Source organism: Tachysurus fulvidraco, chromosome 26, assembly GCF_022655615.1.
Source record: "Tachysurus fulvidraco isolate hzauxx_2018 chromosome 26, HZAU_PFXX_2.0, whole genome shotgun sequence".
Classification (NCBI taxonomy): Eukaryota; Metazoa; Chordata; class Actinopteri; order Siluriformes; family Bagridae; genus Tachysurus; species Tachysurus fulvidraco.
Genome location: NC_062543.1, coordinates 8,752,513 through 8,770,640, shown reverse-complemented (window position 1 = coordinate 8,770,640; position 18,128 = coordinate 8,752,513). Strand labels below are relative to the sequence as shown.

Below are 18,128 nucleotides of genomic sequence, written 5' to 3'. Positions count from 1 at the left end.
ATGTAATTTGAAGAGAAAACACAACTCTAGGGAAACCTTTGTGTCCCTTAGCAAGTTACCTTGTTTAGCCTGAACCCAAACTTGCTGTTTTTGTCATTTTATTTCTTATAACACCTTTACAAGTCTTGTAATTTACTTAAGTTGTGTAGAATAGCCTAAAAATGTGTCTTCTAGCTTTCAATACACATTAGCAGGTTAAAATATCTTGCTATAGCTAACTACCAGCTAAGTCACAGTTAGCGACTTCTAGCACATTCAATTACTCTTATTTTTTTGTAGCTCAGCTAATTTTTTGCCTTTTCTGCAGTTTTCCCAAACAGTTTCCTATTACCGTTATTTTTCTTACATATTTTACTTCTTATAGCTGAAAATAAAACTTGTATGATATGCTAGTTGCTGTGAGCTGTAACCCATATGTCAGTATAATTCACACATAAGGTTTATGCGCAGAACAACAAATCTGTGTTGTGAACATTAGAGGGTCTGTGAACATTTTTTTTATACTTCTCTGGCTGGAAAATGTTCTCTTTCACAGTTACAGTTAGATGATCAATGACAGGATGTAGTACATTTTATAAATTAAAACAACGTTAAAACAATTAATGTCAAAACAAAGCAGCATTTCCTTGTATGTATAGACAAATTTGAAGTTGAAGTAGCTGTAGTGTTACAAAATGTGAACTACAGGAAAGCAGTTGGAAAGTACCTGCTCCCTCCCAGCGTCCACCCCCTCTTCGTGAGCACAAGCATGTGGATTTTATTAACGCTCGCTGCAGTGTTTGTTTATGGAGTGCTTGTGCTCCCTCTTTCCCTCTCTCTTTCTTTTTCCCCCGTTCTCCCTCTCCCTCTTTCTTGCACAGGCCCCTTTTCTAGAATTCCGGGTGTTCCAGCTTTCCTGAACATGCTTCAGGAATTCTGTGACCAGATTCTAAAAAAAACTAGACAACCTTGTCTCACTCAATCAAATGTGAAAATAGGATTTTCCATCAATGAAAATCTAAACAAGGAGAGAAAGAAAGAAAGAAACTAATTGCACATACAAAACAGCTGTTCTCTTTGCTTTTCAACTCTTTCATTATTAATCCTATCGGATTACAAACCCACAAACAGGAAATGCCTCTTTTGCTCTGGATGCACTAATGCCCTTTTTGCTCTAGCAATAGCACAACACATATATTCCATCATGACATTAAAATACTTTTTAAATTTTGTGATTAGCTAAGGAACACAGAGGGCAGTAAGTAGTGAGCTGGACTATGCCACTGCTCGTGCCTTCTATATTAAGCATAGGAAGATGGAAGACTGTGTGCCTCCTGCTCTTGTATCCCTCCTCTTTTTTTCTCCCTCCTCTCCTGGCTGAGTCGCAACGGCTCGAATTTTCTTTGCGAGGGTGACAGAGTGGACACCAGCAGAGGGAGTGCATTAAAGCAGGATTGTACACACAACTCACTCGCCGTTTCCTGACCCGTTTCATCAGTGCACGGACACTCCCTGAAGCTAAGCGGGAAGTATGCTAGCAAATCACTAGCGATCAACGAATTTCTTCTTACTCTGTGAATGGTGGCACTGACAAATAATTACAGGCTTCTGCTTCACAACATCCTGAAATAATCTGAATCAAGTCTATGTGAAAAAATCTCCATTTAGCTTCCCTGCAATATCGCAATAGTAGACGTTAGCAGTATTCTTAGCAGCCTACACACAGACCATCCATTTTGTAAATGTCAGAAAGAGAATGACTAAGGGAGCTTATGAAAAAGTCTTTTTTGAAAACATTTTTTCCCTTTTTCAATTTTAATCTGAATGTGCCATTAGCGCAAGCTTTAATTTTCCAATACTATTTTGGGTGAAGGGTGTGAGCTAGTACCTGACTGAACACATCCTGTAAACTTTAACCTCCTAAGACCCGAGCTTTGGTTTGGCCTTGCATTTTAGATGCAGTGATGTTCACGTATGTAGACACCAGGTCGTAGGAGGTTAATGCGAAAAAGAAGAAAAAAAACACACATGAAGCAGGGCAGTGCCAATATCCTAAACCCTATACAACTATATGTAAAGTATGTCAAAATAGTAGGCCTGTTAGTACTGTTTATTAAAGTAGACTGCTGTTTGGAATGTATTTATTATGATCATTATCACAGAATCAAGTTACGTAGGTTGCCAAAATATTATGACCTACAGTAATTCAGTATCACTTTCTTTGTCTGTGTTTGTGTCTGTGAACTTAAAATTCCAGCTCTAGTAAAAGTTTGTAACGTTGAAATTACAAAGTTAGTTCACTTTTAATCATTAATAGTCATTGCACAAGCACTGGGTATAGCCAATACCCAGAAAAAAAACACTGGTGTACTAACAAACCAGACATAAAACTGGTCAGGAAAGGAAAACAAACAACAGTTGACAGATGACAGAAGCACCAGTCAGTGACATCAGCATCTACCTCCACAGGGCAAGGGTGAAGTTATAACAATCCACTGTTTGAGAGCAGAAATATAAAGACCACACCACAAGATGCAAACCAATCATCAGCAGTAAGAACCACAAATAGAATTCACAAAGAAATACAGAGATGAGCCACAAACCTTCTGGAACCAAGATTAAACATGACTAAAAAGCAACAGTATGGAGAACAAAAAGGATCTGCAAATGGTGGAGGTGGTGGAGGTCATGGCTTCATGGCTTGGGTTTGCATTGCCGCTTCTGGAACGTGGTTAGAACATGGCTGCTTCTCGCTAATCTTTATTGATGATGGAACTCATAATGGTAGAAACAGAATGAATTCAGAAGTCTACAGAAACATTCTGTCTGAAAATTTTCCAAGAAATGCAGCCAATCGAATCGAAAGGAACTTCATGAAGAAGCAAGATGATCCAAAACACACTGCAAACACAACAAAGCACTTTTTTTTATGGAGAAAAACATTGAAGGTTTTACACTGGCTCAATCACCTTACCACAACTGAGAGGAGACTAACAAAAGCACAACAAAAAACAAAAGACAACTGCAAAAGCATCACAAAATACACCCACACCAGTTGCTCGATGCTAATAATGCAAGCAGAAAACATGCAATCAAATATTGTTATTTACTAAGTGTTCTTGTACTTTTGCATGTTTAATCGTGGGATGTAATGGTTGTTCTTTAGAACATCTAGATGCAGAAATCAAGCTGGAATTCTGATTTAGCGTTTTATATTCATGATTTTGAACTTTTATTGTTCTTTTTTTGTAACATGAACTTTTATTACAGTCTTTTTTACATTTATACAATGTTTCTGTATGGTTTATGGTTGTGATAGTTATTTTAAGGTAAGATCCAGAAACAAAGTCAGCTGCCATGTTATGGATAGTATGCAGTTATAGACGCATCACTAATTTACAAGAGTTTCTCAGAAATCTGATACTTTTTTTAATAGTATCTATGTATACAATTTGGGAATTGGCCATGAAACCAGATACCTGGGAGTCAGTACCTATAGATATACCTATCCCGACTATTTTAACAATAATTTAAATAATTAATTTTCTAATATAGTTGTAGTATAATTGTATCTGTGTCAGAGGAGAAATACTTCTTTGTGGAATTATATATTTATACATACGTGTATTTATGTTTATCTTTTCATCTGGTCGGCATACATTAGTCTAAGCATTGCTGTATGTGGGTGAGCCTGAGCACTCCTGTGTTGAACACGGGAAAAGAACAGGCACTAAGTGAAGAAGAAGCAAGAGCACGGATGGAATTGAGAGAGGACAAAGTGAAAGATGACGTAAGCACACAAGGATTTGAGGAGAGTTTGTTCTCACAACACTGTGGTGTGTGATGTCTGGATAAAGACTGGCTTTGGCCCGGAATGAATATTAAAATAATTTTAATGTTTTATAAAACAAAGATGTTTAAATACAAAGATCTTACACATTTTACAAAAGAAAATAACCTACTAATTACTGCCTTATGCATGAGTTTGTGAATGGTGAATGGTGACCCACATCTCTGTCTTACTTAAATCTCGCAAGGCAACAAACGGAATTGTTTTACAGCTAAGAGAGAAAAGAATAACAGCATCCATTCATGAGTTAGTGTACTTTTATTGGCAGGCTATATACTATAACTTTGTACAGACAATAAGTGATACAGAAACTAGAATGGAGATCATTTTCCAGTAGCAAAATCATAATCCAAATAATCATACACATTTTATCATATACTTTTAGCTGTGATTCCTACTTTACTCTTTGATTATATATTTTATATTGCACACTGATGAATGAGAAATAGATATGTATATAGCCTACCTGAAATAATGCCATAATAAAAAAAGGGCGCTAAAAAGAACATGGTGCTAAAAAGAACATTCAGCTAGGCTTTAAACATAAAATACTCTGCTGCCTGTGTGTGTGTGTGTGTGTGTGTGTGTGTGTGTGTGTGTGTGTGTGTGTGTGTGTGTGTGTCTTTGCGAGAGTGAGATACAGCTCCCCCTTTCTTCCACTCTCCGTATCTCTACTAATTATCCCCCACCCCCTCCCCCCAGAAACAAACACACACACACACACACACACAAGCGCACACACTCGCACCAACCGACGCAGAGCCCATGGTATGCAGATGAGTCTCGACAGGTCACAGGAAGTCGAGATTCCAGATAAAGCTCCAAGAAGGAAACTGAAGAGAGAGCAGAGGAAGCAAAACAGAGCAGGAGACAGGCGAGAGATATTATGCACTAGCTAACAACAGTATGTCAGTTGTTATTCAAAATCTCAAGTATGAGATCAGAAATAATGTCCCTGCACATAACCCTCTCATCTCCTACGGTCAGTCCGGTTTAAAAATGACTAAGCCTAATGCTTTTCCAAGTCTGTCTGAGAAAAATACACATGTATTTGCTTCTATTTGCTAACGTGTTTTTAAACATTGCTCTTATTGGTCAGAAAGTGTGGATTCATTTTTCCCTGACATTTTCTCTGACAACAGTGCATTCAAATCACAGGTTTATATTAATGTGCTAATGTAGCCCACATCATGTATTCTGGACACTGCACATAATTAAGCTAACAATAAACATCTGTATTTGTCATTATCTAATAAAATTCATTTTGATTCAAATTCAAATTGTTGATTATGGTGAAACTTTCTGTACAGAGACATTTATTTAACATGTATGGAAAGAGTCTCAGGTGTCAGCGAGTTGGAACAGCCAGCAAGTTTTCCACCACGAGTCTTTCCAGTTTCTCAGTAACACAACCAGGCACATTTTTCTGTCATATTTACTTCAAGACAGAGAAGAAAATGAGGACAAATGCTTAAAGCTGTTATAGCATAAGTGATAACAGGAACTAACCTGTTTCACCTATGTTCAATTTCCTAACTTCCATGTAAATATAAACAGCCAAAAGTATGACAAGAAATTCGTTATATAATTAAAGAAATGTCATCGTTTTCCTGTGGTAAATTCTTGTGGAAAATGAAGATTAAAGTAGCTGTTTCTGTAACAGCGCAGTCCTTTTTGCTTGAGTCCTTCATAAAGAGATCATAAAGAGATAAAGAGATACTGTAGTATTTGAGATATTTTGAAGGAAAGGAAAGGAAAAGAAAAGAAAAGAAAGGAAAGGAAAAGAAAAGAAAGGAAAGGAAAAGAAAGAGTGCTCATCCTATGTGACTTTGTGTCAGTGTGGCTGCTGTGGACATAAATAAAAGCAAATAAAAAAAAAAACAGACTGTTGTGATGGCCAGTTGAAAAAACCCCGAATCTGACTAAAGATCATTAGACATGAAATAAAAACATCTGAAATCTACATTTTGAAAAAGGATTTTAAGCAGTTGTGAACATGACACTTCTGATATCAAGCAAAGCAGATTTAAATAATTTCTAAATATCATAAAATAACTAATAAATATATAAAATAATTTATGAATATTTAAGTTTTTTCTTGGCCAAATAAAGGGATTTAATATTATATTATATAACTATATTGTCTCGATTTTCCCCAACATATATATAATCATATAAAAATCATTACTTCTTCATTACTTTAAGCGTTTTGGGGCTGGAAAGCTGGGACTCTCACTTAGACTCTCCTTGGGCGTTTTCAAACACGCCCTGTACCTCAACATGAGCGAAAAAACAGCCTGCAAATCTACTGAGAGCTTTTAATGAGATTATTTCTCAAACGCCATGTTCTTTTCCTCCTCTTTAGAATTTTCCGACACATTCTGGGAGAACGGGCCGCTTTCCGACCAGATCACTTTACGGGAAAAGCGGCGCGTAGAGATACGATCGTTTCCATAGAAACCAGCCTTCCCTGACGAGAACGGGGACATGGAGGTCAAGACGAGCGGTTGCCATAGAAACCGCGCACACGTCTCTCATGTTCATTAAGCCCCTCCTTCCCTTTCGTAATCGAGCTCGCGCTCTTAAAGGGGAAATAGAACACGCGGGAATTTGTGAACCGGAGGGAATTATGTGTAAAAAAAATTGTTTTGTGGCTAAAATTGTTTTAAAAAAAACTTATTCCGCACTATAAAATAAGTGAACGCTTGTAAACACGTCTCTTACCTGCAATGTATTGCGCAACAGCAAATTAATTAATTAATTGATTAATTAAATAAACAATTAATTAAGACGAAAGTACATTAAAATATAGAATATAAGAAGGACATATAGGCTGGTTATTTTTTTTCTACTTGCAGATTATTTCACACCATAGTGTGGCCATAAGTCAAGCTTATTTTATACAACTTTTTTTGTATATTAGGCGTTTTTTGTTTTTGTTTTTTTGCAATTTGCTGAATTTTTTTTTTTTTTTAATATTAAATAATAGGCAAAATAACGGAAAAGACGCAACGGAATTATGTCCGTGTTTCTCTCCATGTTAAAGTGTGTCAGATTGCTGGAAACGCACATAACCGCTTACCGTGCAGAGCAGCACCAGCGACACAGCTCACACTTAATCAAGCTTATCTGACCCCGACAGAAAAAAAAATACCCAAACAGATCAATGCACTTGCCTCACAGATTTACAGAGACCTCTCAGGAGATGTAGACAGTTTACTTTTCTATCTACCGACTCGTCCAACACGCCATGTTTGTCTGGTCAGAGGAGGGCTACTGCGCTCCTGGACGTATGGTGGCGTCCGATATGAGGCTGGGTGCAGCGATTTATGTTCAACTTGATTACTTTGCCTTTAAGTTCACAAGGCATCCATCTGGCAGGCAGACGAAGCTCCGCCCTGATGTTTCACCCAGCGGTCCTCGTGCCACCGCAGCGTCCGGGGCAAATCACTCACACTGCAACTCCCACAATGCCGTCATGATGAAAGCTTCTTCTGCATGACGCGAAACTGAGTGGGCAATGTAGTCCTTATCCCAACTCTATCTCTCTTCCCTAAACATTGACTGACACGAGTTAATACATCATACTATTTTGTCTTACATCGTCTGTTTGTCTTGTCTTATATAGTCTATTTTGTCTTGTCTTATATAGTCTATTTTGTCTTGTCTTATATAGTCTATTTTGTCTTGTCTTATATAGTCTATTTTGTCTTGTCTTATATAGTCTATTTTGTCTTGTCTTATATAGTCTATTTTGTCTTGTCTTATATAGTCTATTTTGTCTTGTATAGTCAGTTTGGTCTTATATAGTCAATTTTGTCTTCTATAGTCTATTTTGTCTTGTCTTATACAGTCTGTTTTGTCTTGTCTTATATAGTCTATTTTGTCTTGTCTATATATTGTCTGTTTTGTCTTGTATAGTCTGTTTTGTCTTGTATAGTCTGTTTTGTCTTGTCTTGTGTAGTCTGCTTTGTCTTATATAGTCTGTTTTGTCTTATATAGTCCAAGCTAAATGTATAGTATAGTGTTAGTATATTTATGTCGGTACTTTTGTGAGACACAAAAAGCTGGCAAATAAACCTGATTCAGATTCTAATCCTGATCCGTTTGTCTTGCTAACTCAAACATAAATGCGTTTTATTGTAATATAGGTTAGCAAGATAAAAAGTATAGACCTATATACTCACAGCTTTCAGCTATTGACTCAAATATTTTTATTTTACAGTTTTGATGTTGAATGAATTTTTGAGCATCCTTTTAGAAACTGGAACACACTAAAACCCTAAGAAACTTACATAGGAAAGTTTCATGAACATTTGCCACAAGGTACCTGGAGGCACTTTGAGCAGTTACCATGCTAGAGAGACAACCTAAATATCTTATCAGAAACTTTGATTTTAGAGTGCATATTAATATTAAGTTTGAGAAATTGTGATGTGCATTAAAACTTGAGTTTCTCTAACAATGGAAAAAAAATGGGATATGAAAATATCTATGACTAGGTTTAGTGCTTACAGTGGAAAAGTAAGTCTTTCATTTTTGGCTTTTGGGCCATATGAGCACACATATATTCTGCAGTGAATGCAGTATTATGTTAACAATGCTTATTTACTTTAATTTTAATTACTTTAATCTGAAATCTAGGCCCATTGAGCATGACATGGGGGCCTGTGGTTATAAGAAAATAATCAGGGTGTTACGATGTTTTATAACATACAACGATTATTTTCAAGTAACAGCATGTCCTCCAAAGTGTATTCATCATACGGCACAGCAATTGGTCAAACATTACAGTTTTGAATTTAATCAATGTAACAATGTGTGCACTTATGTTATCACTTATGTTTTAGCAGCCACATTCAACACATTCATCAGTTCAACAGCCTCTATGTTTCTCTCTCTTAATAAAACACCAAAAAAAAAAACACAGAAACTTAAACACAGTGTCCTCTGTCATGAGGTTGGAAGACCTACTGACTCTAGCTAAGCTCTGTTATTAAGTTAAGACAATACCAAGGCGATCTCTATAAATTTTAAATAAATATTTCCTCACTAAAAGCATGACCATATTAATGAAAAAATGTGTTTCATTGTGAACTGACATTTTTTTTATTATTTCCTAGATTATGTGACAAAGTTCACTATACACATCCCTGTGAATGAGTTGGTTCTATGGAGAAGCGATTTTAAAAAGTCAGCCATTTTTTAAATTTACAGTCAGAACTGTTCTTATAAATGCCTCATTAACACCTTCTGAGTCAGGAATTCAACAGCACCGTGATATAAAAAAAGTCCTAATAAAGAAATCACATGCTGTAGCAATCATTTTAAAAAAATCATCATATTTTAAGCTCAAGCTGATAAGTCCTAGTCCTGTGTGCTTTGTTAGTGTATGTTATATTATAAATAGGTTGTGATTTTATGTAGAATTCTGGCTCTATTCATGCTAATTTACACCACACACGTTTCTGAAGTGCATTTTCAATGCATGTCCCACTCAGCAGTTATTCCTCCATTTTAATACGTATTTCAATTTACACCAGCTGCATCACAAGCCCGTAAAACGTGAGCTTGCATGTCACGCTGCTCTGGGTGCAGTCTTTTTTCCCCCTGTGAACATTTGAGAGAAACGTAAACTCCATAGAACTCCACAATTACACAATGACACTTTCTATATGCTTCCAGCTCTGATGGGTGTGTAGGCCATATGCTTTTAGCTACTTCGTCTGATTGTGTAGCTAAATCAGAATACAGTGAGCATATGAAAACTAGCAATAAGCTAAATATTTAAAATAAAAACTTCAAGATACACTTCAAGCATCTTAAAACTAATCTTACAAAATCACTGAACATCTAAATACTGACAGAATGTGTGGAATACTGCATGGCCTCATTCTGAGAGCTGGGAAAATTCAATCCATGAGTCATCGGGTGTTGTGTTCAACCACAAGGGCAGCAGAAAACAAGCAAGAGATATGCTAAATCTTTTTTATTGATATAGACACACAATATAATATGAGTTGATTGAATGTAAACTGATCTCTATCTCCTGCTCCTGTAAAGTGTATAGAGCATCACATAATGCAGTTTCAATCTTTATAGTAACAGAGATACAAAGTCGACCACAAAGCAAGAGAGACATTGCAATGAGTTATTCACAATCACAATTATCATAATGTAAATCTATATACATCTTATTGAGTCATTGATCGTTTATTTCAGTATTTTATATATTGAAATAAACGATCAATGCCTCAATAAGATGTATTTATTCAATAAGATGTTTATATATATATATATATATATATATATATATATATATATATATATATATATATATATATATATATATATATATATACCATTTTTACCATCTGTATCTACACACTGATCTAATAGTCTTATGTTGAAAACAACATTCAAGATATTTAGATTTTTTGCAGCTTGGGTCTCAGTTGGTGAGGATATTAGCATCAGACACAGCCATAGAGCATCTACAAAGTTTAAAGGTATGAATGAGTAAAGATCAGTGCCATTGAACAAGCAAACATCCACCTGATGTTTTAAGTCTTCATCGAACAGTCACCAAATCCTTTCAGTTTAAATGCTGTCATGTAATGAAGCTAGGACTAAACCTGTCAGGACTTTCACATTGTCTACTGGTCCTCTTCCAGGAATAACGAAAGAGAACGGGTGAACCGAACGGTCGGCTCATTCTTTATAATGCAGGTAAAGGAACTACACTACTGTAACTGAAAGTGTAGCATCTAAACATACACAATCAAAACATAGGATAATTAATGTTCATAAACAACACTCTTCAAACAGAAAGTTGTGGCTTCCAGACATTTTTTGAGCAAGGTTAATGTTTTATTGCTGTTGTATTTTGGTTCACCCCATGGGCCCGAACTAATTTTGAGTTCGAATTCAATCTGACCTGACCAAAAAAGGAAGAAATTAAGTTTTTTGTATTTTTTTTAAATAAAAACATCTTTGCCACTGCTACATAATGTCTGTGCAAAAGCAATTCACTACGATCCTTTAAACAGCACACACACACACACACACACACACACACACACACACACACACACACACACACACACACACACACACACACACACACACACACATCAAAAGGAGAATGCTGATACTACTGTAGCTAGCACAGAGTGTTTTGGCTACAAAAATACAGAAATAATTGCTTAGGGTTCTACTTGGATAGGGAACAAATCAGCTGCAGAACATTAAAAGGTTCTCCTAGATATGAAGGTTTCTAGATTTATCCCAACAAAATGAAGGGGAAAACAGCAGTAGAGTTCTAACTCAACGGTTTGCATCTCTGTCCTAACCAGTTCAGACAAAACAGAATACATCTCCTAGGTTAACTAATTTCATAGCTAAATCTAAAGGAACTCTTATTAGTATGTCATAAAACATCTAGCAATATGTGTAATCTCTCTCCGCTGTCAATCACAGTGACGTTAGTCAAAGGTGGGCATCTTTGACCTTCTGTTGGTGGAAGCGGTTAAACAGCCATCTCCATCTAGTGTGGATGGTTGGCGTCACGTCTGTTGGAGGAAGCATGAGTTAGCCTTTACCCTGGTAGGTGTCATGTGATAGGAGAGAGCTTCTGATAAGGAGAAAAAGGAGAGAAATACATCTAGGAAAGAGGAGGCAGGAGTAAAAAAAAAAAAAACAACATCTCCTGATGTCTGTAAACTTAAAGCTTGGTTTAGAAACAAGGCAGTGGCACCTTAAGTACCTACTGACCAAAAGGTTGTGGGATCAAATGCTTGGGACTTTCAGACTACTCCTATTGGGCTCTTGACCAAGGCATCATCTACACTGACAGCATCACAATTTAATTTCTATTTTTATAGCAACATGAACCTAACTCCAAGCAACATCATAGAGATTTAAATAAATAATCCAACATTTGATCCAAATTGCTGTCTACATCAAATTTTTAAATTTGCATTTCAGGGAATTTTTACATTTTCCTGTACTAAGAAAATCTGTACTATGCAGTCTCCAGTTGGTGTTCCTACTCCTGGTTGCCATCATTATAACGTTTATCAGGGGGTTCTGCAACTAGTATTCCATTTTTTACAACAAATCAATTTTCTTGCTACTAAAATAAATCATCCTGAAGATTTTTTGTATAAAATTCACAAGTGTATATATCATATCATCATATCATTGTCTGCTCATTCCCATGGATCACTTGATCTCTACTGCCTTCACTCCCATTGATATTCATTGCAAAAAGTTGCTCCATATTTGCATAAAGTTAAAATAATTTGTTCAACTTTGTGGCATTGCTGGACACGCCTACATCTATTCGCTAACTGTCAGTGTCACTCATAAACGTTCTTCGGATGCTCTTTGGTCGCTGCGAGACGTTGTATGTGTGTTTGGAGCATTAGGGTACAGCTATTTCAATATCCATAATGCAACCATTGCACTTAAACAATAAAGATATAAGGATGTGACAGACAAGAAGGTTATTTACCATAGTGAGAATTCTGCTCAGGATTTGGGGTATCCAAGTGTTATCAGTCCCAAACTAAAATGCAGTCACATCTCTGGATAGATAATTTAGTGCGTCTACAAACATTTTAACTGATGTTTAAACTTGTATTGATGCCCCAGCAACTAGCCTTTTAATTCCATTATAAGTAATAATTTTCTATCATGGTTTTATGGTGTTTCAATGTCCTTTTTTTTCTCAAGGTTTCTCATGATTGTTTCTGGTAAGCTCACATATGCTACAGATGGTACAGAGTGGTAGATGAAGATTTGGTTGAAAATGCTGGAACATTCCTTTAAGGGGCCTGGACTGAAGGTCTTGCAGAGATGAGAAGAGGGTCCACAAAGACAAGGAACGTTCCTGTTCTCATTTAATTTACAGAGCAGTATTAAGCATTACTAAAAATCACCCAATGTCTATATTCAGTAGCATTGTCTAATTTTTGTTTTTCAGCACTGAGTCTTTTTGACGTACTTTATTCATTAGTTCTTTTCATTGCTTGTTTAGTAAAGCAGCTGAGGTGATCAGAGACAAACAAACAAACAAAAACAACTAAGCTATTATAATGTTCTATTTAAAATCAGTATGTAAGGAAATGCCCTAATTATATTACCTGCAGCTATCTTTATATGTGTCTTTGGCTTCCAGTATACATAGTTTCTGTTGTGAGTAATTCCTGCCATGTGGATCTCACAGTTTTCACAGATAAATCCTCTATATCCATATCACAGTGTGAGTAACTATCAGAAAAAATGTTTAGCTTTCTTTCCAACGTGCTCTGAATCTGTACATGCCTAACACACCATCGTTTTATTGCCTTATCGCCATTCCCGTTTGGTCCGCTATGGTTCTCCTCACATGCTTATTGATTTCTTTCCTTGCAATGCATAGCTAAAAGATGGGTGCTCCTGATCCCAATCATTGTTAAGATGCAGAGCTGGTAGCTCCAGCACTCAGCCACTAGAGATCTGAGTGAGCGTGCGAGCGAGTGAGCAAGAAAGAAAGAGAGAGAGAGATTCACATGATCTGGATCTGCATGATTCACCCACTAATACTAGAGGGGTTTAATTAGGAAGGAAAGCACCAAGGCAGAGTGGGGAAAAAACCTAAATAACATACAGCAGTGGCTCCTGTTTAAAACTACATGCTACAAAGTTTTTAAAAGTGATTGTTTTAAACAAAATGAAATAGATCAGCATAGATCAAGACAGACCTGCTGTGTGATAGCAATAATTATTCATTCATTCATTCATTTTCTACCGCTTATCCAAACTTCTCAGGTCACGGGGAGCCTGTGCCTATCTCAGGCATCATTGGGCATCGAGGCAGGATCCACCCTGGACAAGGTGCCAACCCATCGCAGGACACACACTCTCATCACTCACACACTCACACACTACGGACAATTTTACAGAGATGCCAATCAACCTACAAGCATGTCTTTGGACTGGGGGAGGAAACCGGAGTACCCGGAGGAAACCCCCGAGGCATGGGGAGAACATGCAAACTCCTCACACGCAAGGCGGAGGCGGGAATCGAACCCCCAACCCTGGAGGTGTGAGGTAAACGTGCTAACCACTAAGCCACCGTGCCCCAGCAGTAATTATCCTATGCTCAATTCAATTTGACAGGTATTGCACATCATTTTGAGTATGACCAATTTTGATGTTTGTTGACTTGAATTTGCATTGTTGCTGTTACAATCTGTAATACGATGGTGTTACAATTTTATCCATTTAAAAAAGGAGGATCTTAGGACAGAGACAGGGTGTCTTCACATAGGTTCTCCATAAAGCCTTTAATGATTCCTCTAGATGGACAAATACCCTTCATTTCAGTTTTGTTGGTTTGTTTGATTTTTTTCTTAAAGTCTATATATGAGACATATTTTTTATTCGAAGGGTTAAAGCAAAAAGGAAGTAAAAAGGAGGTTTATATATATATATATATATATATATATATATATATATATATATATATATATATATATATATATATATATATATATACCAGTACACCAGTGTATTAGTTACATGTTAATTCTTATTCATTACTATCATTAACAATAATTAGAGATTACAAAAGTAGTTAACGGGACTGATTATTAACTTCTTAATAAGCGATTGTCTCTGTAAATAAGCTAAAAAATTTTTTATAAAATTTTAATTTTTTTTAAGCATTTGTCCTTCAGAAAAAAATGCAGAAAATATATTTAAAGCATTGCAAGAATTAAAGCAATTTACAAAATAATAAATAGCTTTCAGTAGAAATTATTATATATATAAATATTAATATATATAAATGTTATTGAAGGCAGTTATTAAATCTTTTTTTAACAATTAAAATATAAACAAACAAACAAATAAATAAATAAATGAGTTTTGGATCAAAATAACTTTCTAAAAAATTAATTAAGACCACTAAGCCTGAGAAAATCAAAAATTGTTGTACATGGACAATAAGTTAAAGAGAACTGTAAAACAGATGAAACAGAGAGAAAGTCTGTGTCCTCTGTTCAGCGCCTCATGAGAACATTCCAGCTCGCTAAAGTCAGTTTGGAATTTGAATAGTACAGAAGAACCGCCCGTCTCTGATTGGCCAGAATCGAAAGACGTAGGCGGGACTTTCACGCCACTCATGAGCCTTCCCGCTCTACGATTGGAGCGTAGCGCGGTGGGCAGAAACTTCAAGGCAGTATATATGCTCTGACCACGGCTCTCAGGCTAATGATCGCTGGCGCTCGCTCGTTAAGAAGTAGCGGACAGGGACGGTCTTGTTCAATGTTTCACCACAGAGCAAAACTGAGCCTGCGCCCCCGAAGCAAATACCGCGCTTTCGACTGAGTGAAAGCCCGAGTGCTTCCTTCGCCGAAGTGTGGGAAAGGGCTCTAAAAGTACAATGATCAACACGGGGGAGTGCGCGGTGGACGCGCAGAGCCTGATTTCCATCTCCTTACGGAAGATTCACAACTCGCGGACGCAGCGCGGAGGCATCAAGCTGCACAAGAACCTTCTGGTGTCGTACGTGCTGAGGAACGCGCGCCAGGTCTACATGAACGAAAAGTACGCGGAGATCTACAGGATGCAGCAGTACGAGGAGGTCATGACCGTGTGCAACGAGATCCAGGAGCTGAACCCGCTCGACGTGGCTGAGGACGCCGAGGAGGAGCCAAGCTGCTGCGGCGTGGCGAGTCCTGCACCCAGCCTGTGCGCTGCGCTCTCGCCGGTCGGCCCGCGCTCTCCACACCCGCAGCCGGGCGCGTGCTCCGCGTCTCTCGTACTCCATGCCGAGGAAGAAGAGGACGAGGATGCGTCCTGTAAGCATTCGGACGCTGTGTTCTACCGCAGTTGCTGCGTGGAGGCGTGCGCCGTGGCGCCGAGCTGCGATTTCTCGCCGTCGGGCGGCGTGCACTGCAGCAAGACCACTGTGCTGGACCTGGACACGCACGTCGTGACCACGGTGGAGAACGGCTGCCTGCACCAGGACTGTTGCGCGCCGCTGGCACCGTGCTGTCTGAGCGCGCATGGACCGGCCAGGAAGCGCAAAATGGACTTCGGCTACTACGCGCCCGAGCTGGACGAGACGCCGGAGTTCGCGCCGTGCAAGCGCCAGAAGTTGGAGGAGTGCGCGTACGCGGGCAGCGCCGAGCCTTTAGAGGCGTGTAACATCTCCAATCTCATCTCCATCTTCGGCTCGGGTTTTTCGGGGCTTGTGAGCCGGCAGGCGGACTTCGAGCAAGCGCTCAACGGACAGTTCTGCAGCAAGCAGGCGCTGGCGAGTTTAGGGGCATGGACCAGAGCCATCGTAGCTTTTTGACCCTATGGTAAAGAAATAGACTCAAATCCTTTATGATGAAATAAACTGTACAAAGCCTGAGACTTTATTTTTGCAACAGAACGTTATTTAAAACATTCGAGTTAGGTTTGTTTTCGTTTCGTTCGTTTGTGGGGAGGCGCGCAGTGGACGCCTGCCACTGCCTGTGTGTGTGTGTGTGTGTGCGCGCGCGCGCGCGCGTGTGTGTATGTCCTTATACACCGACAACGTTGACATCGCGAACATTTTGTTGCTGAAATGATATCAACGAATTTCGTTGCCTTAAACCCCAACGCGGAACTGCTAGCTAGCTCTCACCACTCACACGACAGGTTTTGATTTTTTTTTGTTGTTGTTTCATAAGCAACTTCACAAAGATGTCTTGTAAAATTACATTACCCGTGTAATGTTTGAAATAACACCATCAGATCATCCTAACACTGCACGTTCAGCCACGATTGCGTGCTTTTTCTACTTTCTTTTAACATCTTTTTTTATCAAATGGTTCCAGGCAGAAAGACTAGCTGAGCTGCTTAACATGAACACCATGTGAGGCTGGATGGAGGGACTGGCATAGTTCTGACTACACCTTTTTAATATCACGTAGGGAATCATGTAGGCTACAGAAGGTGCAATATTTGAAACTCCTCTCTCTGGTTTGTTGTCTTTTGTGTTTTGAAGTGGCAATACCTGGTGCATTTTGTTTACTGCACCGACTTGCAGTTCCAGTGTGTTTGTAGTCCATCTATGCCAGTCAACTCATCTCACTCAACCTTGGTGTCAATTAACACCACAACCCCCAGAATGCAAGGCGTCATGGAACCAACCAGGCATCTTTTTGTTGTTGTTGACAATTTGGCATCGCAAATTTCCCTCCTTTTCCTCACTCAAAAAAAGTTCACAGTAATTCATGATGCCAGCATTTGCTCGGTTTTGTGGGTTTGATTTTATTTTCTACAATGTTAGACCTTTTGTTCTAAAAAGGCAATCTCATAAGTTAGCCATAAGTCCTCACATTATATAAGCACTATGTGTACTGAATTAAAGACGTTTTCAGACGTACTCTCCATATTTTGTTGGTATTCTTGTATTTTTGTGCATATTAAATTGTATATCACCGGGTAAAACTGTTTTAGAAAGTATTTGTTTAAAATTTATAACCTTAATAAAAAATGAAAAATAAGTTTTTTCTTGACTTGAGTTCTTTTTTCTTAAGTTAACTTAAGCACTGTGTTCACATAACTACAGCAGTGTTCACCATATTGCACCCTCAATACAATATGTAATAACCTACATAATGAAACACTTGAGCAGATCCTCTAGTTAAATGTGTTCGTATACAGCTCACATTAGTTTGTGGGCAGTTAGGACCCAGTTACTAATAATAAGAGCTAATCAACCACATTAAGCAGCTCCACAATGCTGTTCAGAGGCCACAATGCTGTAGAACTCTAACCTTAAAGGTGTGAGACATGTAAAGTGTTGCCTACACCAACATCAGGCCTATTTTGTGTAATGTTAAAGAGTTACACTGCATGACAATTCAGTAATCAGCCCTAAACTTTTTGGGTCCAGTCAATTTGATCCTCAATCTTTTTCCTTTTTGGATCTAGTATCCCAATAAACCCAATGATTCCTAATCAACTTTTGCACAGATGATGCAGACAGATTGAAGGCGTCGACATGCTCCCAGTGTTGGTTTTGTTTTAAGAGTTAATTAAACCCTGTAGCTGTTTTTTAAATTTGACAATTTAGGGTTTTGCTCAACATCATCTGTGTTCTGTAGAAGCAACATGACTGTATGCCAAGAGACAACCTACAACACAAGCACAGCAGAACTAAACCCATCTGTGCATCCAGCAGTGATGCTAAGTTGCATTCTGGAGTTTTTGTTGTTGTTGTTCCTGCACGTTATTGCATTATTGCTGTACTCCCAAACCGGTGCTCTGCTGG

The 18,128-nt window shown here is 38.1% G+C and overlaps 1 protein-coding gene across 1 annotated transcript; it reads left to right on the top strand.

Annotated features, from left to right (window-relative positions):
* The first annotated feature begins 15,075 nt into the window (after window positions 1-15,075).
* ier5l (immediate early response 5-like) lies at window positions 15,076-17,358 on the top strand. The gene has a single exon (XM_027165599.2). The coding sequence runs from the start codon at window positions 15,261-15,263 to the stop codon at window positions 16,176-16,178; it is 918 nt and encodes a 305-aa protein (XP_027021400.1). The 5' UTR covers window positions 15,076-15,260; the 3' UTR covers window positions 16,179-17,358.
* The last annotated feature ends 770 nt before the right edge of the window (window positions 17,359-18,128 follow it).